The sequence below is a fragment of the Cucurbita moschata genome, unplaced genomic scaffold (genome assembly GCF_002738365.1).
Source record: "Cucurbita moschata cultivar Rifu unplaced genomic scaffold, Cmos_1.0 Cmo_Scf00009, whole genome shotgun sequence".
NCBI classification, from domain to species: domain Eukaryota; kingdom Viridiplantae; phylum Streptophyta; class Magnoliopsida; order Cucurbitales; family Cucurbitaceae; genus Cucurbita; species Cucurbita moschata.
In genome coordinates, this window is record NW_019268525.1 from 4,495,785 (window position 1) to 4,522,788 (window position 27,004).

At 35.7% G+C, this 27,004-nt stretch overlaps 6 protein-coding genes, 2 long non-coding RNA genes and 1 other non-coding gene across 18 annotated transcripts in view; 3 read left to right on the forward strand and 6 right to left on the reverse strand.

Annotated features, from left to right (window-relative positions):
* The first annotated feature begins 663 nt into the window (after positions 1 to 663).
* Positions 664 to 3,132, forward strand: LOC111448041 (protein CURVATURE THYLAKOID 1A, chloroplastic-like). 2 transcript variants are annotated; one of them, XM_023087488.1, is made up of 6 exons: positions 664 to 943; positions 1,183 to 1,323; positions 1,357 to 1,646; positions 2,504 to 2,608; positions 2,742 to 2,813; positions 2,922 to 3,132. In XM_023087488.1, exons 1-6 carry the CDS (start codon positions 796 to 798, stop codon positions 2,979 to 2,981), a joined length of 816 nt encoding a protein of 271 aa, XP_022943256.1. In that variant the 5' UTR covers positions 664 to 795; the 3' UTR covers positions 2,982 to 3,132. The 2 variants fall into 2 exon arrangements, with proteins under 2 accessions (XP_022943256.1, XP_022943255.1); XM_023087487.1 differs by having other exon boundaries at positions 665 to 943; positions 1,183 to 1,646.
* On the forward strand, positions 2,084 to 2,174 carry LOC111448058. The gene has a single exon (XR_002711357.1). It is a non-coding gene; the product is annotated as a small nucleolar RNA snoR128 (small nucleolar RNA).
* A 613-nt stretch (positions 3,133 to 3,745) lies between the features above and the next one.
* On the reverse strand, positions 3,746 to 6,669 carry LOC111447763 (40S ribosomal protein S4-3-like). Its single transcript, XM_023087092.1, has 5 exons — positions 6,560 to 6,669; positions 5,734 to 5,811; positions 5,464 to 5,644; positions 4,751 to 4,848; positions 3,746 to 4,409 (listed from the first exon to the last, which is right to left on the reverse strand). The coding sequence occupies exons 1-5, from the start codon at positions 6,560 to 6,562 to the stop codon at positions 3,975 to 3,977; spliced, it is 795 nt and encodes a 264-aa protein (XP_022942860.1). The 5' UTR covers positions 6,563 to 6,669; the 3' UTR covers positions 3,746 to 3,974.
* A 991-nt stretch (positions 6,670 to 7,660) lies between these two features.
* Positions 7,661 to 14,139, reverse strand: LOC111447496 (putative DEAD-box ATP-dependent RNA helicase 29). 2 transcript variants are annotated; one of them, XM_023086701.1, is made up of 12 exons: positions 13,589 to 14,139; positions 11,781 to 12,942; positions 11,614 to 11,671; positions 10,796 to 10,897; positions 10,526 to 10,571; positions 9,746 to 9,825; positions 9,561 to 9,613; positions 9,278 to 9,359; positions 9,091 to 9,147; positions 8,767 to 8,905; positions 8,163 to 8,405; positions 7,661 to 8,117 (listed from the first exon to the last, which is right to left on the reverse strand). In XM_023086701.1, the coding sequence occupies exons 1-11, from the start codon at positions 13,965 to 13,967 to the stop codon at positions 8,185 to 8,187; spliced, it is 2,379 nt and encodes a 792-aa protein (XP_022942469.1). In that variant the 5' UTR covers positions 13,968 to 14,139; the 3' UTR covers positions 7,661 to 8,117; positions 8,163 to 8,184. The 2 variants fall into 2 exon arrangements, with proteins under 2 accessions (XP_022942469.1, XP_022942470.1); XM_023086702.1 differs by having other exon boundaries at positions 8,163 to 8,399; positions 13,589 to 14,138.
* Positions 14,140 to 14,490: 351 nt separating this feature from the next.
* Positions 14,491 to 17,656, reverse strand: LOC111447025 (probable tRNA N6-adenosine threonylcarbamoyltransferase). Its single transcript, XM_023085983.1, has 4 exons — positions 17,511 to 17,656; positions 16,130 to 16,707; positions 15,521 to 15,676; positions 14,491 to 15,292 (listed from the first exon to the last, which is right to left on the reverse strand). Exons 2-4 carry the CDS (start codon positions 16,682 to 16,684, stop codon positions 14,951 to 14,953), a joined length of 1,053 nt encoding a protein of 350 aa, XP_022941751.1. The 5' UTR covers positions 16,685 to 16,707; positions 17,511 to 17,656; the 3' UTR covers positions 14,491 to 14,950.
* An 845-nt stretch (positions 17,657 to 18,501) lies between these two features.
* On the reverse strand, positions 18,502 to 19,427 carry LOC111447027 (zinc-finger homeodomain protein 1-like). Its single transcript, XM_023085987.1, has one exon. It carries the CDS (start codon positions 19,309 to 19,311, stop codon positions 18,619 to 18,621), a length of 693 nt encoding a protein of 230 aa, XP_022941755.1. The 5' UTR covers positions 19,312 to 19,427; the 3' UTR covers positions 18,502 to 18,618.
* A 974-nt stretch (positions 19,428 to 20,401) lies between these two features.
* Positions 20,402 to 25,428, reverse strand: LOC111447029. 8 transcript variants are annotated; one of them, XR_002711201.1, is made up of 3 exons: positions 25,199 to 25,428; positions 24,458 to 24,533; positions 20,402 to 20,602 (listed from the first exon to the last, which is right to left on the reverse strand). It is a non-coding gene; the product is annotated as an uncharacterized LOC111447029 (long non-coding RNA). The 8 variants fall into 8 exon arrangements; XR_002711199.1 differs by lacking the exon at positions 20,402 to 20,602 and adding an exon at positions 21,074 to 21,542; XR_002711200.1 differs by lacking the exon at positions 20,402 to 20,602 and adding an exon at positions 21,550 to 22,066.
* A 1,313-nt stretch (positions 25,429 to 26,741) lies between these two features.
* LOC111447030 overlaps positions 26,742 to 27,004 on the reverse strand; it is a 417-nt gene continuing 154 nt past the window's right edge. Inside the window, exon 2 of the long non-coding RNA XR_002711202.1 lies at positions 26,742 to 27,001. This is a non-coding gene — a long non-coding RNA (uncharacterized LOC111447030). The remainder of the gene's footprint in view (positions 27,002 to 27,004) is intronic.
* LOC111447028 (classical arabinogalactan protein 9-like) overlaps positions 26,840 to 27,004 on the forward strand; it is an 827-nt gene continuing 662 nt past the window's right edge. Inside the window, exon 1 of the mRNA XM_023085988.1 lies at positions 26,840 to 26,995. Within this exon, the coding sequence (XP_022941756.1) occupies positions 26,857 to 26,995 (139 nt within the window). The 5' untranslated portion in view covers positions 26,840 to 26,856. The remainder of the gene's footprint in view (positions 26,996 to 27,004) is intronic.

Here is a 27,004-nt window from a genome sequence, read left to right on the forward strand (position 1 = left end):
GTTTAATATCAACTATTTTTAGAAAATACTCTAACAAAATTCAAGGACGATTTTTGTTCTAAGGTGGGATGTTAAAGACTTGCATTTCTTTATCCAATTATGAGAGTGTATAGAGGAATAAATTGTAAAATTTTAAATTATGTGTACTCCATTACTTATTTGTCATTAAATGATATACTGACTTATTTTATGAATCTTACACCATTTTTAAATGTTGCTATTATTGCAGTGAATAATAATATAATAGTTTAAAATAATTTTTTTTTGCTAACGTAATATAGTAATAAGTAGCCCTTTGTAATCTAATTGTAATAGAGAAGTTAGGACATCTTTCTTTTTAGTTTATAATTTAACATAGAATATCAAATTTATACTTGTCTGCCAACTTGAGTAATATATATGTGAATTTTAGAACAGATGAAATTTATAAATAAAATAATAAAAGAAAACCCCACTCGATGATACTTAACAAAGAACAATGAGTCAAATTTGCACTAAATAAACATTGGAGTATGGTTGAAAATTTTGTAATTGAATTTGATGTAAAATGTCACTAAAGAAACGTTGGGACTATATTTGGGTTTTTTTTTTTTTTTTTTAATTAAATCTTTGTCTTAACGTAAAACCCTAGCTCTTCAACGCCTTACACCAGCCAAGTGATGAGCTATATATGGCTCTCATCCTCCCATGGGAGCCCTCCCCTCCTCTTCCAATGTATAAGAAACACTCGTTCCTCTACCAACCCCATTTCATCTTCGATTTCACCCACCTCTTCACAGACTCCCCTCTCCCGCTATGGCGATGGAACTCTGTGCATGCCGCCCCATTTCCGACCTCCCCGTTTCTTCTCCCCTTCTTGCCAGAAACCAGCACCTCCGTCCCAAGCACGCGCTTCCTCTCAAAATGCCCGTAGCCTCGCGTCTTGCTCGCGGCATCCACTTCCGTATGTTTCCAGTTCATTGCATTCTCACTCTGCTATCTAAAATGAATCCCTAGGTTTTCATTGTGGTGTTCTGTACTTTTTCTGTTGAATTTATGTGCGTTTTGTTTGTGGTTTTTATTTTGGATTGCTTTGCTTGCGTTGTTCTTTGTCGATTCTTATGGTATAACGATGAGCTGATTTGCGATTTCCTTTGGATGTACGTGGTTCTGAACTTTTTTGTTTTCTGAATTCTCTCTTAGGATATCGTCATTTTTCTGTTTCACTGCCGAGAGCAGCAGCATCTGAGGAATCATATGGATCTAGTCCATATATTACTGAAGAACGCGACAGCGCGGCGGTCTCGGAAGATTCTTCTCCTGCTTCTTCGGTCGCCGTGGAAGATTCTCCTCCTGCTTCTTCGGTAGCCGTGGAAGATTCTCCTCCTGCTTCTTCAGTCGCCGAGGAGAACCTTCCCGCGGAGAATCTTTCATCTGACGAAATTGTAACACCTGAAGTGCCGAAAGAAGAACCGGTTGAGGACGCGCCCGTTGTAGCGGTGGAGGATTCTCTATCTGCATCTTCAGCTACCGTGGGAGATTCTTCTTCTGCTGAGAATGTTGCGTACAATGAAACTTCGACAGCTGAAGAACCCAAAGAAGAACCTAAAGAAAAACCAGTTGAGGTTGCGCAAGAATGGACGCTTGATTCATTGATTGATCTGAAAGTAAGAACTTTTATTGAAGCCATGTGATTTATTCTTTTGCAAGCTTATCGTGTTAACCCGTAAGTAATTGTCTTTTGCCATCTCTTTTTTATCTCAACAAATGAGTGCAAAGCTACTGAGATACCCTTTTCAAATTTTTTGGATCACTTGGCTTTTCATTTTTCAAATTTTTTGGATTGCTTGCCCTTTGATTTATCTATCTATTTCTGCTTTCAATATCTTCCCATAGTCTGGATTATGGCTTGATTCCACCGTAAAATACCTTCCTTGGGTAACTTGGACGATTTTTGTCTGTGTTAACTATTGAGAATTTGGAGTCCTCTTTTTTTTAATATTTTAATTTATGGTGCTGTTGCCTTCTTTTTTTTTTAAAATGGGTTTTGGTTTTTCCCTGCATGCGTATTTCTTTCATTTCTCGTATGACCTTTCGAAGTTAGTTGCAGTGATGATATCATCAAACTTGATAGTATATACAAATGCTACATGAAAGGTCGACAATTATGTCGACCTGAGCGGTTAATCGAGCAACCTAACTTCTCTAATTGTTTTTTTTTTTTTTTTTTTTTTTTTTTTTTTTGTGTTTCTTGCTTGTATTCAAGTTTCTTTTAAAATTGTTCTTCTCTAACTTCTCTTATTATTTTGTTGTCCATCAAAGTTTCTGTGTCTTCAGTCATAATAGGAAATTTGCTATTTCGAGATGGAAATCAGTATTTCTTATTGAAGTTTGAACTTTTATAGCTCTTGTCAATTAGGAAACACCATTTTGGAATAACTGATACTATAATGTATATGTTTTCATTTTTCGGTTTGAGATTGCTTCATCCTATGAAAGGTTTGATGGTTACTTTTGCTCACAGCTCGAGTCGGTTGATAAATACAGTCTTGCCCTGTATGGTGGTGGTGCCTCTTTTGGCCTCTGGTTGGTTTCAGCCGTTGTTGGTGCTGTTGATTCCATCCCATTGGTGAGTAGTTCTCACTTTTATATCTGTAAGATTTTGTATTGGATTAGAACTGTATGAGTAAATTGTAGGATGTCATCAATTGATTAAGTTTCTTAAGGCAAATTTAGAACCGTGCGTTCTTGTAAATCTATAGGTTCCCAAGTTGTTGGAAATTGTGGGGCTTGGTTACACACTGTGGTTCGCGGCTCGCTTTCTGTTATTCAAGGTAATTGCCTTCTGAACTGAAATCCTGTATTTTTTTTTTTTTTTTTTTTTTTTTTTTTTTTTGTTGTGATAAATGAGCTAATAATTTTTTTTTGTTGCAACCTCTCAGGAAAGTAGAGACGAATTGGCTGCCAAGATTGATGAGATAAAGGAGCAGGTTATTGGTTGAGATTGACGTCTCATTCGGTCTGTAAATTTTTACTGTTAAATCTTAGGGAGATAGTTATGTTTGCATAGATAGATATCTTGGATGTGCTGATGAACATAAATGATATAAATAATTACATTTTGTTTCTAATGAAGCACATATTACAACGATAGAATCTTGTTTTACATATAGGTATTATAAATAAGAACATAGGAACGTGAATTATGGAAAAAAAATCTTATTACCTTAGAGTATATCAATGTTTGATATTTTTAATAGTTATAATTTTTTAAATATTATCTCATCATATTTTCATAAAAGTAATGTGCTGTTATTATTATTATTTTTAGTTAATATATCCATTTATGGGAGTCAGAAAAATTGACCTTTGGACTTTTTCTGTTTTTAAGCTTTTACTTACTTTGGAACAAAGAACCAAGAATTTCTTCTTCTATTTCGTAACCAATCCAAGAAAACTGAAATTTGAAAAAAGAATAAGCATTTCCTTTCCCTACATTAAAGCATTCTCTTAAACTTTGTTGATAATCGTACTTAATTACAACACATCAATAATCAAATGTAAGATGATACGTTAATGTTCCTAAACGAAAGATTTTTGTATCATTGTCCCATCTTATGGTAACAAAACCATATTTCATACTCATTCGTTTAAACAGAAAACACAACGCATAAATAACTTTGAACAACCAAGAAAACTTCCTATCATTTAAATACCCGTATCAAAATAGAGCATGACAAATGTTCCTACATTGACATTTTGACAATTGACTTAATTTTTAAACTCTCATTTAGATTGCAAACATTAACATGAAACTTTTAGAATGACTAATTGTAGCAGCCACGCTATAATTAAAATGAAAATAACGAAACATCGGTTGGGAAAAACTTACTAAAACAAAATTTGAAACACAAATTCAAAGAACAGACTTGTCAGAACAATCTAAAATCAATAATCATAAACAACGTCTTCTTCCAACCTTTTCATTAAGACTCCTAAGCTGTAACTGCCGCCTGGCTTGCAAGCCTCTTCCTAGCCTCTTCAATGATGGATAACTTAATACCCTTGCCCTTAGGTAGGGATAACCATGGCTTAGTACCCTTACCGATGGTAAAGACATTGCAAAGACGAGTGGCAAATTCGTGGCCAGTGGCATCCTGGACGTGGATGGTCTCAAAACTTCCCTTATGCTTCTCCCTGTTCTTAATTACTCCAACTCTTCCACGATTCCTTCCACCAGTAACCATCACAACATTACCCACATCAAACTTGATGAAATCAGCGATCTTGTTGGTCTCAAGGTCGAGCTTGATGGTGTCATTGGCCTTGATGAGAGGATCAGGGTACCGAATGGTACGGCCATCATATGTGTTAAGATATGGAATGCCCTTCTGCCCGAACTGCACAGAACGGACTTTGCAGAGTTTGTACTGCATAAAGAAACATAAAAATCAATGTGAACAATCCAAAATTTTCATAGACCAATGACAATGTCTGTAAGTCGCCGAAGAGGATACCATTTTCCTTCGTATAACCTCATATGATTTAAAGGAAAAATGCAACTACCTAGAACAGGTAAGCAGGAAAAGACGGAATGCTTTTTTTTTTTTTTTTACAGGAAATGACAATCCAAGCGGAGAAGTAAGCTTATTCACAGATTTGTGACAGCCACACATGATGTGATTTACTTGTTATATGATCCCCGGAAGTCATGTTTAAGAAACAAGAAAATAGAAGATAAAGTTTGATATCAAATAAATAAGTAACTAACCTTGGCCTCCTCATCCCTCACAGAGTGAAGACGGAATCGACCTTTGGTGTCATAGAGGAGCCGGAAATTCTCATTTGTTTTGGGAATTGATACAACATCTACCAAGAAGGCATCACAAGGAAAAAAAGAAAATTCAACTTTAGCATGGACAGAATAACATTCATATAAAACAAACATTACACACCAAGATAAAAAATTAGAATGGCAACACAATCACACCAACGGATCGTATAATCAGATCAATATATTACAGACTATCTTCTTCAGAATTGGCAACACAAAATTAGAATGCACACCGCATGTTATGTAGACATATTGTTATTCACATCCACATTCTAATATCTATAGTAAAAACAGTTAGGTACCAACTATTTAATAGTTTAAAGAATCAATTTCATAAAAAATGTAACAATTTTTTGTAATTCACGAGATGAAACTAACAATAAGGCTAAAACATTACACAATGTGGTCAAGCTAGGAAATGAAAGAATTCCTGAACCAGACCGCAGTTCATGGCTACTTGCCCCATTCACTTCAAACATGATCTCCGTTAATAAATACATCATCCCTAGTCTCATTCATCAACAGATTGGTGATGACTTGTTTAAGTTTGTCAAGACAAGTAATGCCTAAAATTATGCAACAAAGAATGGCACTTTCATTCAATTATTAAGATAAGAATTAAATTAAGAAGATAAAAATAAGCAGCCTACCCATAAACCCAGCTGGGTATGTCTTATCAGTTCTCACTTTCCCATCAACAAGAACATGTCTTTGCATTAAGATTGAAATCACCTCACGGTAAGTGAGAGCATACTTCAATCGGTTTCGTAGAATAAGGATCAATGGGAGGCATTCCCTTGATTTATGAGGTCCAGAGGAAGGTTTGGGGGCCTACAAAAAGATCCAATAAATGTCAAAAATAGGTAACATGTTGAACAATAGCAAGATGTAACTGAGCTTGAACTATAATTTTGACTCACAAATGCACCACCAAGTTTGTCAAGCATCCAATGCTTCGGAGCATTGAGCCTCTTCAAATGCTTCTTCAATCCCCTTGCCTGTGGTAGAAATAGCCATTAATTCCAGAGGTAAAATTATATATTCCCAAGTCCTAACATCAAAATGCTAGACAGATGAAAGGACACATAGATACAGATAGCATGAAGCCAAACCAAAGAGCAAGGAACAGAGTAACTATGATAAACATCTTGCATAAAATCTCGAGCCATAAAATCTTTAAATTCATGTTAACAACAATACAAAATTAGTTGAGGTGTAAACTAGTTGGGATGTAGAACTAAACGATCATGTACACTAGTTGGGATGTAGAGCTAGTGCATTACTGCATAACTAAACGTACTTCGTTGTTATTATTTCGCAGTTCAAAGTTTACAAAAGGTATCGCTTACAAAAACATGAATGCCCCAAGAATATATGCAGGCACCAGAAACATACAAACAATATATAACTTAAACGGATTCAACTCAACGAGATATACCAACCACAAACAAAGACACGCCGAAATGTACATAAACCACCCAACGATGAATCTCATACGTCAGTGCCCAATAAATTTTCTCCAAAACAAAATAAGAAGCGCATTTTCAGATCTCGAGATGAGAAACGCAGATTCAAGACGAACTTATAACAGCATACCTAATACCGATACAACAGGCTACAATTCAGCAATGATCGAAAAAAATCAAACGAGAACAGAGAGAAAACTGCATTGAAGTTCATCAACCCGGATTAACAAATATCAAATGCAAACTAGGAGGAAGAAGGTTCATAGAAACATCTCCTTACCATGGTTTCGAAACAAGGAAGGTCGCCTTTGTAGAAGGCCGAGTGAGTTTGCTGCCGCCTCTGAAACTCCTTGGGGAAGAGAATTGGTATTGCGTCGGTTTCACTTTAAATAAGAGAAGGGCTTAGGGTTTTTACTCAATTTACCAAAATGCCCGTGCGTGGGTACGATTGCAGTGACACGTATTTATAACTTTATAAAGAGAAAAAAAAAAAAAAAAAAAAGGCCTTAATATATTAAATTATTGTATTTATAACTTTATAAACAAAATAAATTCTTTTTTTATTATTCAAATTAAATAATATTTAGATTTGAGTTAGCTTCCATTTTATCAATATCTTTTAACTTTTTTCAGTTATATTTATCGTTGAGATAAATTGATTGTATTTAGTATTAAATGTTTCTTAGTCAGGTTAAATTAAAAAATTTGGTCTCTATAACTTAGAAAAAATAAAATAAAATGTCATTCTTACGATTTGATAACGAGATGGAGGGAGATAGAGAACACCCAAAGTTTGCTAGGATTTGGTTCCTTCTCCTCCTTCTACCCCAAGCTCTCTTTGTGAATCTAGTGAGTCTTCATCGATTTTGGACTTCTACATTGTTGTGGTTCATGGCTCACAATTCAAGTAGCCGTATATTAGTTTATCTATCGACTATGGGGTTCAAATCTATTGTTTTGAACTCGATGGGGTTCAAATCTATTGTTTTAAACTCTTTTGTTTATTCTACGATGCATATATAAGGTTAAAACATTCCAAACTTGATTGTTGAGTTCTACAATCGACGTTCTAACTTTGTAGAAGCCTCCTAGTTGTCGTTTAGGAATATTCAAGGACTCTTGAACTGAACTTGACCTGGCAAGCATCAAATTGTTCTAATGTTTTGTACAAATTTGATCACTAAGCATCAAATTTTTCAGTTTAATGTCTAAATGTTGTTGATCTTGCTTAGGAACCAATTGTATTTATACAAGGAGTTTCTACTTGTCCCGTCTATTCAACTGTATAGCCCCAAGGATCTTCCGTATGCCAAAACTAATTTCATGGATTGAAACATGAAGGACTAATATAATAAGTCAAAATCATGAATTACAATAGGAGTAGACCCAACCAAAAAAAAAAAAAACATTAGAATTCAAAATACAAAATTCAACCATCTCTAAATGGATAAGCTAAACACCTACTACTTATCTTAAAATTGAAGGTATAATAATCCACCCCGTATTGCCTAGTTGAACTCGACCAGAAACATTTAAAGACATTACAAAATAGGTCGAAAGAAAGCAGCCTCATATTTTGCCATCAGACACGACACAGCCTCATAATTTGCCATCAGACACGACATGTGTTCTTGAACTACTAAATTCTATGGGGAATATGGATGACAGAGGCATCGAACATAAATGATGAAGAGACACATGAAATGGAGGCATGGAAACTAAAAATCTTTACTTTTCCTCTACTTTGGATTAGATCGGTATAAGACCATGTAATCAGTGTGAAAACTTCTAAGTCTCCTAAAAACGAAGTGGATAGAAATTCTTCCCTCTTTTTGAGCCATCCAGAACAATCGATCATGTAACGGGAAAGATGGGAGAGAAGCAAGACAGAGCTCTTATTTCTTCCTACTTCGCCTTTCCTCGGTTTCCTTTTTTACCAGATTTCTTTTTACCCCTTTTCGGTTGGTTCTTCATGGTTTGAATTCTAGTTGCCTTTTTCTGTCGTTCCTTCCGAATTTGATCGAGATTTTTAACTTCAGTGCGCACATGAGCATTAGGCACTGAATGCTTGTTTTTGCCGGCTCCAAACTTTCTTTTATTTCCCGAAAATCGCTGATTTCCTGCACCTAATTTAGTAGACAAAAATAAGCAAAGCTGAAAGCCACCAAAACGTCTCTCTAGTCTGTGCTTGTTTTCCGATCATCGTTGTTTTTCTCATCATCATTTCTCTACGATGTGTTTCGTGTTTTATCTTTCTTAAGAAAACATTGGAGTTCTTAGCCAAATTCTAAAAAATAAAAATTACTTTTTCAGTCTTCCAGATTTCGTTTAACTTTCAAAAACATATGTATAAAGTAGATAACAAAACAAAGAAGCCTATGGATGAAAGCAATATTTATCGGCTTAATTTTCAAAAACTAAGAAAACCAAAAAAACAAACTGATATCAAACGAGACCTAACTAAATGAAAAGGAAGAAGTCTATTACCAGCACGGTTCATGGCTTCACCATCGTGGTCTCCCAAACTTATTCCTTTGAGAGAGATCTTATTATGTGATCGTTCTTTCCATTTCTTGTATATGCCGGTCTTGTTAGTTTTTACTTTTGCACCACTTTCTGTCTTTATCTGTGAAATTTATAGAAGAAAATAGCTTCATTAACATTATTCCTAAGATCCTAGAAATAGAAATGTAGAAACTAGATAGAAACTCAAAAAATGTATTATCCCAACATCCTGACTATAAGCTAGAATCAATGTTGAAAGAAATTTTTAACATCAACACCCAATTGGTAAAAGAGTCAAGAACGCACCTTTCCACTGGCTGTGACCCGATCCCCATTGTTTAATTTCACATATTTCTTGCCCCTCTGTCACCAAAAAGTTCAAAAAAGTTATAATGATTAAATTTTAGGGTAACACGAACTACAGTTAATTCATGTTAGGTACCCACATAACTCGTATGTTTGGTACCTATGTTTACTCGTGTTTGGAACCTACCTTATCCCAATGGTATACAGATTTATGTTTCTGCATGCCAGAACTATCATCAGCGACTAGATCCAGAACCGCATTATCCAACCTAAAAGAGATGTACTGTTAACTGTTATCGAATATGTAATATTGGAAGAGTAAAAAAACATAAATCTAATCCCCTTCTCTTCAACGAAATTGAAATTTGTAGCTACAATAATAAATTAAAACAGTAAAAAATGATCTTCAGATGACAGGCTGGATAGCCCCTACAGTACTCCTTTGTTGTTTAGTGGTACTAGTGAAGTACCTGTTGGACCCAAAACCTTGATCGCCTTTTACTGCTAATCCTGCTTCTGTATGCTGGGTCAAACCAAAATGCAGGTATAAGAGTCAGCATGATTATTCTATTCACATTTCTCAACATCATAAGAAATTCTTATAATGGATGTTTTTCTAAAAATGAAAAGGGCCAGTAAATGGCAAAAGACCTACATGATTTGTTGGTACTGAATTTATGTAGAACTCCTCATCTTTGAAACTTGCAGTCTTTCTTTTTTTTAATCCTCGAGTTCCTAAAATACGGAAAAATATTCAATCAGTTATGAAAGCAAGAGGCCATTATTTAGCATGAGAAAAAACCATGATAAGAACATGTTAAGAATTGATTTGGCAAAATCTGTTCTCGAGGCAATAATCTGAATGCTGCTAACTTTCCATCAAGAATATATTTAGACTTTACTCGTTTAAACCTTGAAGAAGAGAGGATATCTTAGGCACCTTCTAGTTAATTCTAGAAGTAATACCTTGTTACCCTAAACTCAATGAGTTTCTTTGACCTTGAAAAAAAGAAGTCAGGTGGACAGCCTAGGAAAGGCACAAGCCACACCAATGTACCAGTACCACAAGTTTACGCCTCAAGATATGTCTTCAAAGCGCGTGCACATACACCAAAAAAAAAAAAAAAAAAAAAAAAAAAAGAACTGTTCCATTATTTTCTAACTCTTGCCATTCATCTGTTTCGATATCACCCTCTTTGTCCCACAGCCCCCTCTACATTTTTGTAACTTGCATGAAATCTCATTGGAACTCAAATTAGATTGAAGGGCGTATGAGCGTCTGGGTAACAATCAACTCTAATATATAAAAGTAATTTCCAATTGATTTGGGTATCATTCCATGCTCACATCACAAACACACTCTTCAAATGAAATGACAACAGTCTCTCTTCCAGTTGCCATGGGGAAGGGGTGAGAAAGAGAGAGAATGGTATACCTTTCATATTCTTACCCTTTGGAGAAATGTTTTCCAACGGGAGTTCCTGAAAATATGAAGTACATTTTAGGCATAACAAGATATTCTTTGGAAAGAAAAGCATAAACATAATAAATTTCAAATTATGTATAAATCATCATCAGGCAGATCTTCAACAGGAAGCTCAGACCTCTGTGGGTCAAAATCCCAACAATAAGCTTTTGCTACTCACTATGAACATTTAACATTAGGAAAAGAAACTCAAATAATTCAAAGTTGATGAAAGTCCACCTCCTCAACGTGCTTGGCAGAGCGTTGCTTATGAACTAAGTTAATGACCTCCTCATGGACAGCTCTCTTTCTCTTCATTACATCAACCCATTGCCTAGGACCCTGCAACAATGCCATTATTGAAGAAATCATTCGACTTCCATCAATGAGGAAAGCAAAAAACCTAAAAATTTAATTATTATACAAAATGAAATTAAATAAGATAAATATGTAAACATTCTAATTTGAAAGTAAAGGAGGGTTTCTTTTATAGCAAATAATTTCATCAAGTCATCACATTTATTTGTACAACCCAAGAATTCAACCCACCAAATTTATTGTGGTCAGAGGTTCAAGATGATATTTTGAAACATTTAAGAGTGAAGAGTGAAGTGTGAGAAATATGAATTGAAGGGAATAAAAGCGATGGAAAATATTTCGAACATAAATGATCTTTGGGGAACCATAATTTTTGTTTCTTCTGCCTGAAGCTCCTTCTCTAAATATTTTTGTAATTATACTACATCACCCATCACTGTTAATAGGAGATTCTATTTCATAACTCATTGTCCTTGTTTAAGGACTTTTCCTTCCTTTATTTACATTACATTCGTCAATACAATTCTCTCTCACAAACAGGACACATAAACAGTATTTAACACGTCAACCTGAGATTGTCATTCTATCTTCATCAACACAAATTATTGGTTCCTTTAAACATTGCTTATATATAATAATTAATTAATAAATAAAAAGCTTATAGATTCAACAAAAGACTGTCATCAACGTATTTAACTAACGGCCATAAGCTACAAAAGTCACAAAACTCATAAACAAACCTGTCGATGCTTTGACTTGGCAGTTTCTCCTTCAGCCTCTAGTATCGTCTGCTTGGGCCTGGTGCAAATAAACAATTGTTCCAAGCATGATTTACCATTGCAAAACTAATTTTTGTGGAAATGTTAAGCCTACTACCGAAAAAGGAAAGCAAGCTAATTGCTTTAACCTGAATGTTTTTAAGCGCTCTGAGAAAGCCAATGCCTTTAATTCACCACCTTCTAGTATATTTTTGAAGATTGGATGCAATCCTTCACGAGGTAAGTCCTTTGCTCTTCTGATAGACTCTTTCGAAGGTAGTGGTTTTGACTTTGAATACATACGAAATGCATTTGAACAGGTTTTCTGCAGAGAAATCAAGTCAGCTGAAGAATCAATGGTTTCTCTGATTCTGTCGGAAGCAAGATCAATAACTGTCTGAGGGAGACGACCGTATACAGTTTCTCCACTTGCAATTGCATTGTCTATTTTAGAGAATACACCCTCCTTATCAAGTAAGACCTCCTCTTCAGTAGGTGCAGCTCTTATAGGTTTTGAGAGAAAAAGATGAAGATCTAAAAGGTTGGGAAGATCTTCAGAAGTCACAAATGAAAATGCTGCACCAGTTCGACCAGCCCTTGCAGCTCGTCCAACTCGGTGTACAAAGATTTTAGGTTTAGGAGGGAAGTCCCAGTTGATAACATTATCAAGCAATGGGATGTCAATTCCCCTAGCTGCAACATCAGTCACTATTAAGAACATTGTTTTTCTTGCCCTAAATCTTGATATATGAATCTTGCGAGCATCTTGGTCCATTTCACCATAACATACAGATGGCTCAATACCTTCCTCTCGGAACAAAACATTTAAGAACTCTACATGATGCCGAGTGGATACAAAAATCAAACTTTGTTCATCGGAACTGATTTGCTCTCTGACCAAATACAACAATGCTGCATTTTTTTCTTCTTGGCGCAAAGTAAAAAAGACAAGCTTTAAGTCAGGGCTAATCTTATTATCAACATCAAGGCGCACAAGCTGGGGATCACGAAGACCAGCCTTTGCAAACTCTGCAAGAACACTTGGTAAGGTTGCACTAAAAAGTAAGGTCTGTCGATTCTCACTCAGTTGTGCAAGGATTTTATGCAACTGCTCAGCAAAACCCATATCAAAGAGACAATCAGCTTCATCAAAAACCACATATTCCACAGTGCGCAAGGTCATGTCATCAACCTCAGACAAATGGTGCATCAACCTTCCAGGAGTGGCAATTATAATATCAGGATTTTGAGCCAATTCTTCAAATTGAGTTTCCATACTATCACCGCCTACCAATAAACTAATTCGAAGATCTGCAGCAAATAATAGATGATATTTAAATCTGAACCTCTCTGTAAATTAGGAGAATTAATTTACAGATAGAGGATCCTCTCTCCCCTTTCTTTTCATTATTGAGCTAAATATCCTAAGCAGGCTGGGCCAAACATGCATAGAGATAGATCTTATTGAGGGTTTCCAGGAAAGGAGAATATTCATCTTTCTCACTCAGCAATGTACAAATGATAGTAATTTCTTTTGTTCTCCAGTCCTTTATTAATCTAAATCAAATTCTCATCTTTGAGATCGATTGCACAAAGAAAGTATAACACGAGCCACTTTGTTTCTTATTTGGAAAAAAAGTACTACAGGAAGCAACACTAGTCAGTAATAACTAGGTTCAAGGCCCACACGCTTAACTAAACCAAAATTGATTCTAATAACCAAGTAACAAAAAGAATTTCTACGTACAAGAAACCTCCAAAGTTACATGCTCAATAGAGACATCCTTCAGATGTTTGGAATCGTCCAATTGTGATGCCATTAACAATAACATAAAACGTTTATAAACCAGTGAGGTGAAATATGTTCCAATCGTTATTTCAGTTTAAGAACATACGAGATAACTCATGCCAATACACATTCAAATCACAATAATTCAATTAAGAGCACTGGACTGACCCGTGAATTTTCCAAGTTCCTTAGTGAACTTAAGAGTCTGAAGCGCCAAGTCCCTTGTAGGAGACAAGATGAGAGCCCTAACACCACCCTGAGGCTCGTGCTGTTTAAGCCGTTCCAGCATAGGCACCAAAAAAGCAGCAGTTTTACCTGAGCCAGTCCGTGCCATGGCCACCACATCGTTGCCGGAAAGAATGAGCGGCATGGTTTTCCTCTGAATTGGAGTGGGCACTCTATAGCCCTTGCGCTTGATTCCCCTGTAGACATTGGGACTAAGACCTAAGGACTCAAACCCTCCAGACTTTGCCTTCTTCTGCTGCTTCTCTCTTCGCTTCAGTTCCGCTTTGGAACTCACATGGAGAGGCTCGTCCTGCTTCCCCATAGAATCCCTCGAGTTCGCAGCAAATCTTCTACGACCAAAATCAGTGCAACGCTAGGAGGGAGGAAGCTGCGGCAACACGTATGGAAGAAAGACGATGTTGGCGGCGGCGACACAGAGCTGCTGAAACGGAGGAAGGGTTTTCCTCTTTCTTTTGTTAATCTTTTTATTTTATTTTAAAAATAGGCTCAATTTTTTTTTTCTTTTTTTTTATAGCGGTTTTCATTTTCATTTATTATTTTTGTCGGTTTATTTTCATTCTATACTTTAATTTTAGCTGATTTATATACTAAGCCACCACTCATACATTTCAATATTTTGTCTATTAGTTTAATTTTGCATTATATTTTTTTATTAAAAAGCTAAATTTAATGAATTATTTTTTATTTTGAATGATAATAAAATTTTATTATTAACTGTATTTATTGTTATTTATCTGAAAATTTGTATTTGAGTTCTCTCTTAGGATACAAAACCATTTTCAATTTTATCAATTTTATTATTAAATGAAAACTACTTGAAAAGATAATCCAAACCAAATAGACCCTTAGAATAATCTTTACAAATAAATACATTAGTTCATTCAATTGGCCATCAAAATTACAAGGACAAAAAGGCCGAACTGAGAGAGTGAGTGGGACAGAGATTATAGAACCTATACTAGCAAGAGTATCAGCCTTCACTACTACTAGTTGCAAATGCTTCAGTACTTTGCACCTTCCTTCCTTATCCATTATGTCAGTGAGATCTATACCTTCAGAGTTGCCTCTCTTTTGCTGTTCTATTCATGAAGGACCTGTAAATACCATTTACAAGCTTAATCCTAAAGAACATTTGCCCAAGTTTTCAATAATGCTATTATCTATAAACCTTCAGGGAACATCTAAAGAGCCATGGAATATCCAAAGAGAATTACGCCTACAAACACATCTAATTTCCATATCAACTATTATATCTTGCAGAGAATGAGGGCGGCATTTGATGGTTTAGACGTCTTCTTCCATGAGCTCAGTCGAATCCTTTTTCTCTCTCCATATAGCATGTACTTCATCGGTTCGAAACCGTTGGGTGAATGTTACTTCCTCCAATGGTGTTGACATGCCATGTGCCCAAGCAAGAAGACCAGTATATGCAATCATTGCACCATTATCAATACAATAACGGTCATCTGTTGCAAATAATCTTCCTCCTCGCTCAGAGCACATTATTCTCATCATCTCTTGCAAGCGCTCATTACAACCTACGCCACCCACTATAAGAACATCTTTCTTGTCGCAGTGAGCCATGGCTCGTTCCGTGATTTCCACAAGCATAGCAAACAATGTTTCCTACAATACAGAACAGCGGGTTGAAAGGGATGAAATAGCATTTGTAAGTAATTTTACGGAAGAATGGCAAGGTCAGAGTGGATAACAATTCTACAAATGAGCTGAAAGTTTGAGATCATCTATTATAGAGCAACAGCCCAATTCACAAACTTCGCTTAGTTATAGAATGGCCCGAGTTTGCAGTTCATCCAGAAATGGAGCACTATTAACATAATAAACATACATTACCTGTAGAGAGTAGCACAAGTCAGCAGGAGTACACTCGTTACTTTTTAGTTTCTCCTCAGCAGTTGCTTCAATATAACTTAATATCCCACTGAATGATACATCCATCCCTTTAACTACATATGGAAGTTCAATAAACTTTTCTCCCTTCTTTGCAAGCTGTGGACACAGAAAATCAATCGAGGGAGTCAAAGAAACCATTTTTCACACATTATTTAGCACAAGCATTTGTTAGAATTCAGAAAAATAGAAATGAAAAAGTACACAATGAGCATTTTCTCTCATAATATCTCTCCCACCTTGAAGATAAGACTATCAGTACAAATTGCATCTTCAAATATTTCATATGCATTATAAAAAAGGAAAAGGAAGTTATGCGTGCAACAGAGGAAACAAAGAGCATATTTAATTTATTATATTTGAAACATTTTGGTTAAAAGGCGCGAATAAGACCTATATAAGCTTTTTCCAACCCAAGAACGTAAGAGCTAAAAGTTTTCTTTTCAGACTCCCTACGCTATTAAGCTTTGACGCCCTTTCAATCCCAATAATTCGATGAAAAGAATAAATGGAATAACGAAAAATTTACATTATCATCTTCCAATAACACACCTGTTCAATATTGTATCCAGGACTTGGGTCATTGGATAGCGTTAGGACTCTTGCAAACCGATCCAAGCAATTTCCAACGGCAATATCAATAGTTTCCCCAAAGATTCTATACCTTCCTTCACTATAAGCAATCACCTGAGTATTCCCACCACTAACATACAAGACAACAGGATCATCAGCACCCGTTACAATCCTTCCCATCTCAATATGTGCAACGCAATGATTAACAGCAACAATAGGCTTATTCCAAATCTGAGAAAGAACCCTCACAGCAACAGCAGAAACTTGTAGAGGAGCTCCCATGCCAGGCCCTTTAGTGTAACAGAGGCAGTCAATATCCTCTGGGGTAATTTTTGCAGTTTCCAGAGCAGACTTAATCAACGGGAGAATGTGCTCAAAATGGTGATGTGCAGTTTCACGAGGAAGAAAGCCATGGCCGGGAGGTGTAATGTAGGTGTGACGTGGGTTTGACAAAATGTTGCCATCTAATGTCACAACCCCAACACCAATCTTGTTTGCTGAACCCTCAAAACCCAGTGCTATCATTTTCTTCATTTTCCAAAAGATTAAAGGCAGCCCTGTTGAAAAGAAAAAAAAAAAAAAAAAAAAAAAAAAAGAAAAAAACAGTTCTGAAAAAAGCATAGATGGGTAACAAGAAACCAGACTTTTACCTAACAAAGTAAGTTTCATTAGACTAATTCAAAGAGAAAAGCTGAAAAGTAGAACATGAAATTTGAAGCTTTTATGATAACCAAAACCCAGTACATGAACTACCAGGAAAACAAAGAGCTTTGCTGAAAATTTATCAACATTTGCAAAGCATATCATGTAATCTTCCCTAAAGAACATTTTGGTCCCTAGAGTTTTAACTGTTTACAAATTAAAATATTTTAAATTTTAGATTAATTACAAATTTGATTGGTTCAAAATTAAAATTGAAGTCTTTAAACGATAAAACTTCATAGCTACCGATTAGAAACCAATCTCAAATTTCAGTGACCACTAAGAAATCAATTTAAAATTTTAGAACTTTAATTAAATTAAATTTACAAATACTAAATGAAAGCTGAATTAAATTTTGAGGGGCAGAGGAGTTAGTTTTGAAAACTTAAAAGAATAAAACAAAAACTAAGTTGAAATCTCATATCTCATACCAGTATTTAAACCTTTAATCTCCCTATAGAGGTCGGTTTCTTTGGTTTTGCTTGAACCGGAAACGAAATTGAAGATTTCAGTTTTAGAGTAATGACAACCGAATCGTTCTCCGGCGTTAACATTAAGCAAAGCCGAATAAAGCCAGAACAATGGACTCAGTTTTTTCAGTTCAGTTCGAACGGTTAGAGTTTGAAAAGACTGCGCGGAAGATAGAGAAGTTCATTACCTCGATAGAGGAGTCGCCGTTCGCCGCGGCTTGTGAGGGAGGCAGACGATTAGCGACAGCAATGCGGAGGAGGGGGAGAAGAGAAGCTGAGGGCCGTCGAGGAGAGGAAGGCAGCGGTTGCTAACGTCAAAATCTAGGGCAGTTTACTTCCGGTTAGACTGCAATAAATGACAGAAATGGAATGGACAGCAAACGCGGGGTTGAATGGGCTGCAAGGGTGTTGGGCCTAAATAAGAGGCCGCCCTTTCTTTTATGGCAACACTACAATCTTATTTATTTATTTTTTGGTCCTCCAAGTTTCAACATATGTCTAAAAGACTCCTCAATTTTAAAATATTTAAAATAGGATTTTAAATTTTAATTTTGTTTATAATAAATCTTTAAATTTTAGAAAAACAATTGCTTTAGATTTAATATCTTATATCTAAGTAAATGAATTTATAAATTCTTAATATATTCAAATTTAAAAAAAGTTTAATTAATGTATCATGTATAAAATTAAATTTTATATTTAATATCACTTTAAACCTTTAATTTTTATTTAATAAATCGATGATTTCTTTAAAACATTTATAAATTTTGTTAATATGACTTTATAATTATTCATTACTTTGTATTAAAATTCTTTCCTCACGAGTCATTTTATTTAAGATATTTGAAAATATTATAAGAATTTCATGTAAATAAATAATTCTGACAATAATTTTATTAAATTACTTAATTTTAGTTATGTAATTATTATTAATTATTTTATTTTAAAAAACTAATTTTAATTTAAATATGTGTGTTTCTAATTTATTTAGTAATGAATATTAATAATTATCGGTTTTAATTATGCAACAGCTAACATAAGACACATATGGATAGAGAACATGAGATTAACAAATTAAACACATAATTTACTCCAAACCACAGACAAACACAGACAGATTAATTTCTTAATTTCTTAATTTCTTAAACCAAACATGCTGTCCAGAAAAACCCGAAAGAAAAAAAGAAAAGAAAATATTAAAAAGCTTAAAATTAAGCAAACAGGAAGCAGGTGATAGTGATGATATCACGAATTATTACGATCCAAGACAGTTTCGAAAGCGAGGCTAAGAGTTTGTTACGAGAATTTGTTGTGTTCAGAGTCCTTACGAAACGTGTTCTTGTTGTTATGCATCCAAACCTTCAACACTCGGCGTTTCACCCCGATTTCGTTGCAGAATTCCATCACCGCCGCTTCATCGTTCTTTTGAATACGCCAATCCAGCTTCTCCGCCATCACCAGCATCTTCTCCTTTTGCTCCTCAGTGAATTTTGTCCTTACCCTCTTTCTGCATCCGCCGTCTCCACTTGAAGGCGACGGGAGCGCCAGCATTCGTCGTTGGGGTGCCACGTGGAGGTAGCCAGCTGGAGCACGCCAGTAGGGAACGAACTGGGCGGTTGGTGGTGGGTTGGATAAGATGAACGGTGGTGATTCTCCGTTGTCGTCGTTGGTGGTGGTAATGTCTTTGCGGTGGAAGTTGCGGTGGCAGTTGCAGGCGGCGCATTTGAGTGCGTCGAGAGAGCCGTTTGGGCCGGCGGGCATGAACTCGCCGCAGCCGTCGAGGGAGTGGCCACCGATGGAGACGGCGTGGTTTTTTAAGCACTCTTTGTAGAGGGGGGGAGGAGGGGGGGAGGAGTGGAGCGGAGATGGGGTTTTGTTGAGGCGGGAAAGTGGAGGAGGAGGAGGAGGGGTTTGGAGAAGTGGTTTGTCGTAGTTTGTTGGAGCTTCCATTTCCATGTCTTCTTCTTCGTCGTGATCCTCGAACTCCATTTCGGGCTTCTGCGACGGAGAACGGAGGCGGAGGAGGAGGAGGAGGGTTTTAACTACGGTCGTGCACCCACCGGCTCTACCCGGTGCCGGTATGCATGAAATGAAGGGGATTTGGGATGAATATTTTTCATTTGATTTCATAGTTTATTTATAGCTTTTTTTAATTATTATCATTAATAAAACAATATTTCAAATTATTATCCCCATTGGTTGAAACTATATTTTAATTATTTTTAAGAAAATATTTCAAATGCATTGTCGAATTTGGAAGGTTGTTTCTCTTTAATCTTTATGACATAAAATATATTTTTCTAAATTATTCGAAAGTATTTCGAGCTTGCTTCCGTGCGTGAAAATGTCATTATGCACTCACTTTGATAATATAACGCTTACCTTCCAAAAAAACGAATTTAAAATTAAATAGAGATATATATATAATCTTTAAATAATATAATTCACGTGACCAACATACATGTTAAACGTGAAGTAGTTAATGTCGGACCTATTAGAAAAAAAAGTGAAAAACTAACTATATTAGACTAAGTAGACACCACATTAAATATTTAGTAGATTATTGAAAATATTTTATGATATAATGACTCATCAAATCCGAACAAAATGATATTTTAACATTATTTAAATTTTTTTTTTTTAATCCTTCAAATTATTAATAAAAAAAATTAAGTTAATAATTTTATTTAAAACTTAAAACCCAAAATAGGAAAAAAAAAAAAAAAGTGGAAAAGTTTAGGGGGTATGATGTGGAGATAATTTATTTATTGTGTAATAAAGAAAGAAAATGGGTTTAGAGCTGAAAAGAAGTGGAAATGCTTTTGATGTTTGGGACAGAGTTGGGAATGAATCAAATGTCGGAATCAAACATCACATAAAGACAAACCAAGGAAATCATTGTTTGGTTGATTTTGTTGATTTTGAATTATCATTTTTTATTGTATAAATATATATAAAAGTATTTTTAAAAATTGAATTTTGGGTTTCTGCATTCCCACGTCGTTATGTTCATAACAACAGAATTTTGTGTCAAAAAATGGGAGTAAGTGAATCTTGTGGAAGGATCTCCAAATAAAAATAACTTACATTCTCCCCTTTACAACAACAACTTTATTCATTCCTTTTCTTTTTTTTCAAGTTTTCTTGACTCAATACGAATCAACAAGCTATAGTTTTAAAATATATGAATGAGAAGAATTAGAACCTTGCCATCACATTGTGACCTCATGCTTAAGTCATGTAAGAATTAGCGTCAAGTAAAGTAAAGGAAGGAGCCAACCTGAATCCAAAGCATAAAGTACTGGTTGTTATACATAAAGAAGAAAGAGAGAAAGAAATCAACGGGTGGGAAGCAATGGAGTGACATCGTTATTCCACCGGCCCTAACCTACTAGCCTATCTGAGTTTATGATCATTATAGCTACGATTTTAACATGCTAAAATAGTGACCTAAGATCTCTAGACATGAATGTAATCTATTCACTATTTGGCTATAAAGAGAACGGTCTTAAAATAGATCTATTTCAAAATTCATCTGAACATCTATTTTGAGTCACGTATCTAAAATCATATATATTGCATACACCCTGAGATGAGCTCTCTGACCTTTACTAAAATGTGACTTGCGAAGGAAACAAACTCTTTCTTTACCTTGCACTAAAAAAATGAAGCTTTGAATGTAATGTTAGATTCAGAAGTTGTTCTTTTTATCCAAAAAAAGAGGCAAAAGATATAAATGGATGGATTGGAGAGAGAGAGGGAAAGGAAAAGGAAAAGTGAAAAGAAAAAAAAAAAGGGCTAAAAATGTAAATTTGTATACAAATTATTTGTAATGAGAATGATGGGTTAAGAAGACGGGGACAATTTGCAAGTGATGGTTGCAGGGAAGGAGAAAAGAAATGGTAAAAGGGAGACCATATTTCAAAGGACAAATGAAAAGGCAGAGAGACAAATGATTACGCAAATTCAAGCTCCACAACCAAGTACAAACGGTGCAAAAAACCATGCTTCTTTAATTACATAATCCCCACTTAAACGCTCTCTTAAGTATCGAAATCGAAAATGTGTCGGGCATATTACCATGTCGATATAAGTATCTTCCATGTATTGCAGGCTGACTTAGCTCCTCGGTTTGTCACTTTGACTCGAGAGACTTATATGAATCTATGTTTGGATTCTTCATGACAACCTAAAAGTACAGTAGAGTTGGATTGCGAATACTGTTTCCCGACCAAAAAAATCTTTGTTAAGATATATAAGTAATATACTTGGAAAATGTTGATGTTAGAATTTAAAGTTGATGAAAGAGAAAGAAGATGGAATGAGAATTTAGGAAACACGCCATAATACAAACAGAAGAAGACAAAAGGAAAATGGGTTTTCTGTCATCGGCTGCAAACATTTGAGTTGAGAGACAAATGAGAGAGGGAAGGGCAGGGCAGGCAGAGATGGATGTATAATAGAATTGTTTTTGTTGTCAAAATCAAAACCATTCTATTGCCCGTAAATTTCTCCTCCTCCGTGTGGCTGGTCTTGTCATTTTCACCAGCCTGCAACTTCAACGCCCCCTCCCTCTTTGGCCTTGCTTTGTGCTGCTGCTCTCATCCGTACTGTTTATTTGGGAACCCACCTCTCTGCTTCTGCTATTTTCACAACAGATTTGGGCTTTGTAAACTTTTACAAACTTTGTGTGATTTCTTAGCTGCTTTCCTATGGCTATGGCTATGGCTTTATGGCTTTATGGCTTTATGGCTGACATCAAAGCACAAAACACTGCCCTCAGTCTTAGTGTACCTCACACAAACGGTTGCTTGCAACAGAAGGCTATTGTGAACAGTACTGTTGCTAAATATGTATGCACATGAGATTTTCTTTTGAAAAATGGCAACCATTGATGTGGATGGGACTGTTTGATCTGGGTTATTAACTCGCTTTATAAGCACTGACTGTTTAGTTGTGAAGAACATTGATGAACTCTTTGTGTAGTTGGTGGCTTAATTAGTTTAGGTGAGACATGGGAAGGGAGAAGGCTGTCTAAGCTGAGTCACTTTGTTTTACCCAAACAAGGAAGAGCAGTTTAGCCTAGATGAGTCCAAGTTGATGAAAACTTCAAACCCTCTACATCACCCACAATTTTTGCAACAATGTTATCGGAAGCTTAGTAGGCAATGCAGAGAGCGTACTCCACCCTGAGCTCTATCAGGGATGATTAAGAGGAGTTCGACTCCTTTGTCGTGGTTGTTCGATGAATCATCGATGCAAAGAAGAGGAGTTCGACTCCTTTGTCGTGGTTGTTCGATGAATCATCGATGCAAAGAAGAGGAGTTCGACTCCTTTGTCGTGATTGTTCGATGAATCATCGATGCAAAGGTGTCAGACCTTGTCCATTCTCGACATTGGGGGAATTGGTGATGATAGTGAAAGGAATGAACATTCTAACTCGTAGTGTAAGAATTAGAATCGTCTTTGAATTTGTTTAGATTTAAACAAAACTGAATGCTAAACAAACATATATTGAAGTAAATATGAAGATATATTTGGCGGGTCTTATTGAAAATCCTCAACATAGAGTTCCTGAATATGGCTTGAACACAAAACCAAAGGCGTGTGAGAACTATTCCAAGAGTAATTTAGGTTACTTTACTTTCTTGTTATTCATCGGAGAAGTACATTGACATGCTTAAATTGTGATGGTCGAGTAAAGAAAATGTACATAAATGAATCAGGACTACATCCAAATGAGACTAATATTAATGTAGGATGGTTGAGAAATTAAAAAAAAAACTGAAGTTACTACCTATACCAATAAGGTATATCTTACTCTTAAGTGGCTCAATCATAAAAACTTTAATTTTGCTTAGATCAATTCTACGTTGGACGACCTCCTAGAAATTTTCTTAGGAAGTATGTGAGTGACGACAAAACATGCTAAAAGTGCTCATGTTATTATGCAAGTAGGTAATAGGGTCATATCGCAACGGATGTAGGGAGAATGTTGGGGTTATTAAGTGTCGAATCTGAATTTCTAATCTTAGACATGGACTGTTACAAAATGATATCAAAGCGATACCTCTCCTAGTAGGATGTGGTTTGGAGAAGAACCAAGGTGGAAGCTGGTAGGCATGTGATATCCAAGTAAATGAGGGGTACATGAATGAATCGAAAAGTTAAACGTGTTTTACTAGAAACAATTCTATGTTGGATGATATTCTAGGAATTTTCTTAGAAAACATGTAAGTGAAGATGAAACATGTTGAAATGACCTAGGTTGGTGAGTTTATATTGACAAGAACTCCAATTCCTAGCGTTGACACACAAGTAGCATCTCAACGCTGCTTGTGCGGGACGTTTGGCTTGTAGGTTGCACATAAAGAATGTCTAGATGCCCTACAAGCGTCTTGACACAGTCTTTAGAAAAAAAATGGTTTGAAATTCAGCTTTGTTTGGCTAAACATTGCCTAATTGAATATGAATATATCTTTGAAACCCGTCCCCCTTTGCTCTTTGCTGATACAAAGTCTCTACTAGCTCCAACAATGAATTTTGCGGTCGGAAACAGAACCCCACGAAACTCTAGATCACATAGAAAGGAGGAATTTAAATCAACTCGCTGTATGCTACCAGCTCCATCAGCCACTGAATTTCTTTTTGACAATGTGCAGATCCGTGAGGCCGAGATCGATTACATGTGTCATGAACCAGAAAACAGTAGCACTTCTTCTACATGGCTGCATTAAACATTCGTTTGGTTCTGCTCCTTACAGCTATGTCATGGGTCATCTCCCTTCTCTGGCCCAATACATACCTCATCAACTAAATTCTTTTAGGCCTCTCATTAACCATCCATTTCTTCTTAGTTCTTAGTAGCCATTTCTGGTATTCTATTCTTCCTTTCCTTTTTGAAAAAGAAAACAAGTTTATTTAGATAGGATTTGTTAATCCATGATCCCCCAGTGATTCCTAAAGAAACCAGATAATTATTGTTTAGTCCACTTAATGTGACGTGGAGTTCATTGTCCACTGATTCCTAAAGAAAAGAAAAGAAGAACATTGGAGCTACCAGCTACTTCATGAAACTTTGATCCTTTTGCTTTAAACAGCAAATTTAATGTAAAAAAGGGCTTGGCGGATTTACCTCGGCTGCCATGATAGCCAGATTTCAGATGTTGTACCAGCTGCTTGCCATGCTGCTGCCGATGCTGGAATTCACTCTGTTTGAGTCACAAACGTTAGGTAACTCTTGTTTGTTTATCTATTAGTAATTAGTCAGAACTAAGGGAGCAATGCAATGCTATAACTTAGAGAAGTGGGAAGGCATTGAACACAAATGAGAGCTGTTTAGTAATAAGAGCTTTAGTAAAGCTTGTATCAGTGTGTTGTAAGAATGCAAGCAGTAAGTTTCAATCTAAAAAACACTCCACTTTTGGCATCATTCTGAGTAACCATGGGCATTAATTACGCCCAATTTTTTCCTTTGCATGAAAAGATTACAAAAAATGTGAAAAAACCTAAACGATTCTATCCCAGCCAAACTTCATCCAAAAAAGAGGAATTGATACTAACATTTCCTTTGTTTATTATTATTATTATTTTTATGTAGGAAACAGAGTAATCTTCAAGCCATATTATGTGGAGATGTAAGTTCTCCAAGAAGGCATGGATCGTATACTTTCCCCACTACCTGAATTTATTTGATTTTTTGCGATTGGTTTTTAAAGAAGAAGGGCAAGAGTGATCACAATTATGTGGAATATCTGGAATGATTACAATCAATTAAACCAGGCCAAGAATCACACAACTTCAGCAGATATTCAATCAAGTCATATTCAGAGCGATTGATCGATTATTGCAAGAGTTTCAAAGTGCAAAGACGAACCTAAAATTGGCGAGAATCAGAGACCCGCGCGAGTCAGAGCATGTGGCCCGCCGGACGACTTCTGGAAGCATAGTGTCAACGCCGCTGGTGTGAAGCTTAGGGAAGAGGAGGCCTGCGATCGGAAATCTCGATTAAACCGAGAATGGAGAGGAAGTCGGCAGACTTCCGTTACATGGACCGGGAAGGGGACGGGGATCAGCCCAATTACCCCCCCTATCCCCGCTTTTCTTTTACCTATAATTCGTTTTTATAATTTTATTCTAGCTCATAGCTTTTTTATTTCAAAATTGAGCTTTATTATAAATATTATTATTTATATATTAAATACGTTTAAAATTGTTTTTATGTCGAAGATAATATTATAATATTAATTTTCTTCCAATATTATAATATTAATTTTTAATTTCTTTTAGACATTTAGGTTGGTATAAGACTACATTATATTTTTATTTACATTTTTTTAAAATAAAAATTATATTATAAAATAGAAATTATGCCTTTGAAAAGTTTATTTGAAATAACCATTTAAAAATAATAATAAAATGAATAAAAACTCCCGTAGAGATCTTAATACGTATGCGTTCTCTGTTGAGGATCTCTGTCATCGTCTCTGCAAAAATAAATAAATTTGTTTTTGCATATTAGAATGGAGAAGGCTTTTCCATCCCCACTCTGATTATCTCTCATTACACCATGTTTAAATCAAAAGGAAACAGCCCATCAAACCCCTAGTAACTCAAAGGAGATTATAATATTCGCTCTAAATAGGATTATGGAATTAAGAAGTAATTTTAACCTCTAAAATTATAAAATAAAAAATTTAACTTTTCTGGTGATAAGGATGAAATTTATAATTTAATATAAAACTAAATAATTGGATTTGGGAAAAGAGAAACAAGCAGGAGTGGACCCAAGGAACATGGGTAGAAGAAATAAATGGGCGTGTGCCACGTGTCCACGTTACAAGAAAAAACGATTCCCGTTCGGTGATCCATCCTGAACTTAGTAGCTGTAATTGGCTGGATATGGATATGAAAAATTGAAGATGAGAGGCGCGTTTCGGTCAAATCACTAATCACTCCAAAGAGTCGTTGAGAAAATAAAAAACTGTCAAACAACTCACCGTACCCACCGGACAGACTGTGAAGCCAACAACATAATTTCTTATAATATTTCCACTTGGCATAGCCCTGTTATAATCTGACACGTGTCCTTCATTAGGGTATTCGTGTACTTTTAATCCCCATGATTAGGAATCAAAATTATTATAATGTTTATTTAGATTTATTGCCGAAGTAAGGAGGTTAGAATTTATATTGTAAATAAAATATTGGTTATATAACTTTATTATAATTTATGTTTAAGTAAATAATGTGAAGCGCATATAAAGGGGGGTTTTTAATTTAATGTTGAAATTGTGGGTGAAATTATTATGATGATTTATTTATTATAAGAGCAAATGATTAAAAAAAGGAATTTGGGAATCTGAAGCATTATTAGGGAAAGAGGAGGCAAGGCTGTCTTTGAAGCCTCGGCTGAGCCATTTTTGTTCTTGTTCTTGTTGTGTATATATATATATCTCCGCTATTGCTTTTCATTTCAACTGCCCACTCAAACTTTCTCTAATTTTCTCTCTTATCTTTTGTTTGGTGGAGAAAATGAAGATGGGTATTCAATTTCTGATGCTTTTGGCCTGCTTGGCTACTTCTTCTATGGCTCAGGCTCCTGGCGCTGCTCCCGCTCAGCCGCCCACCACCCCGGCTGTTCCGCCCCCGTCTACTCCTCCTCCAGCTGCCTCCCCACCTC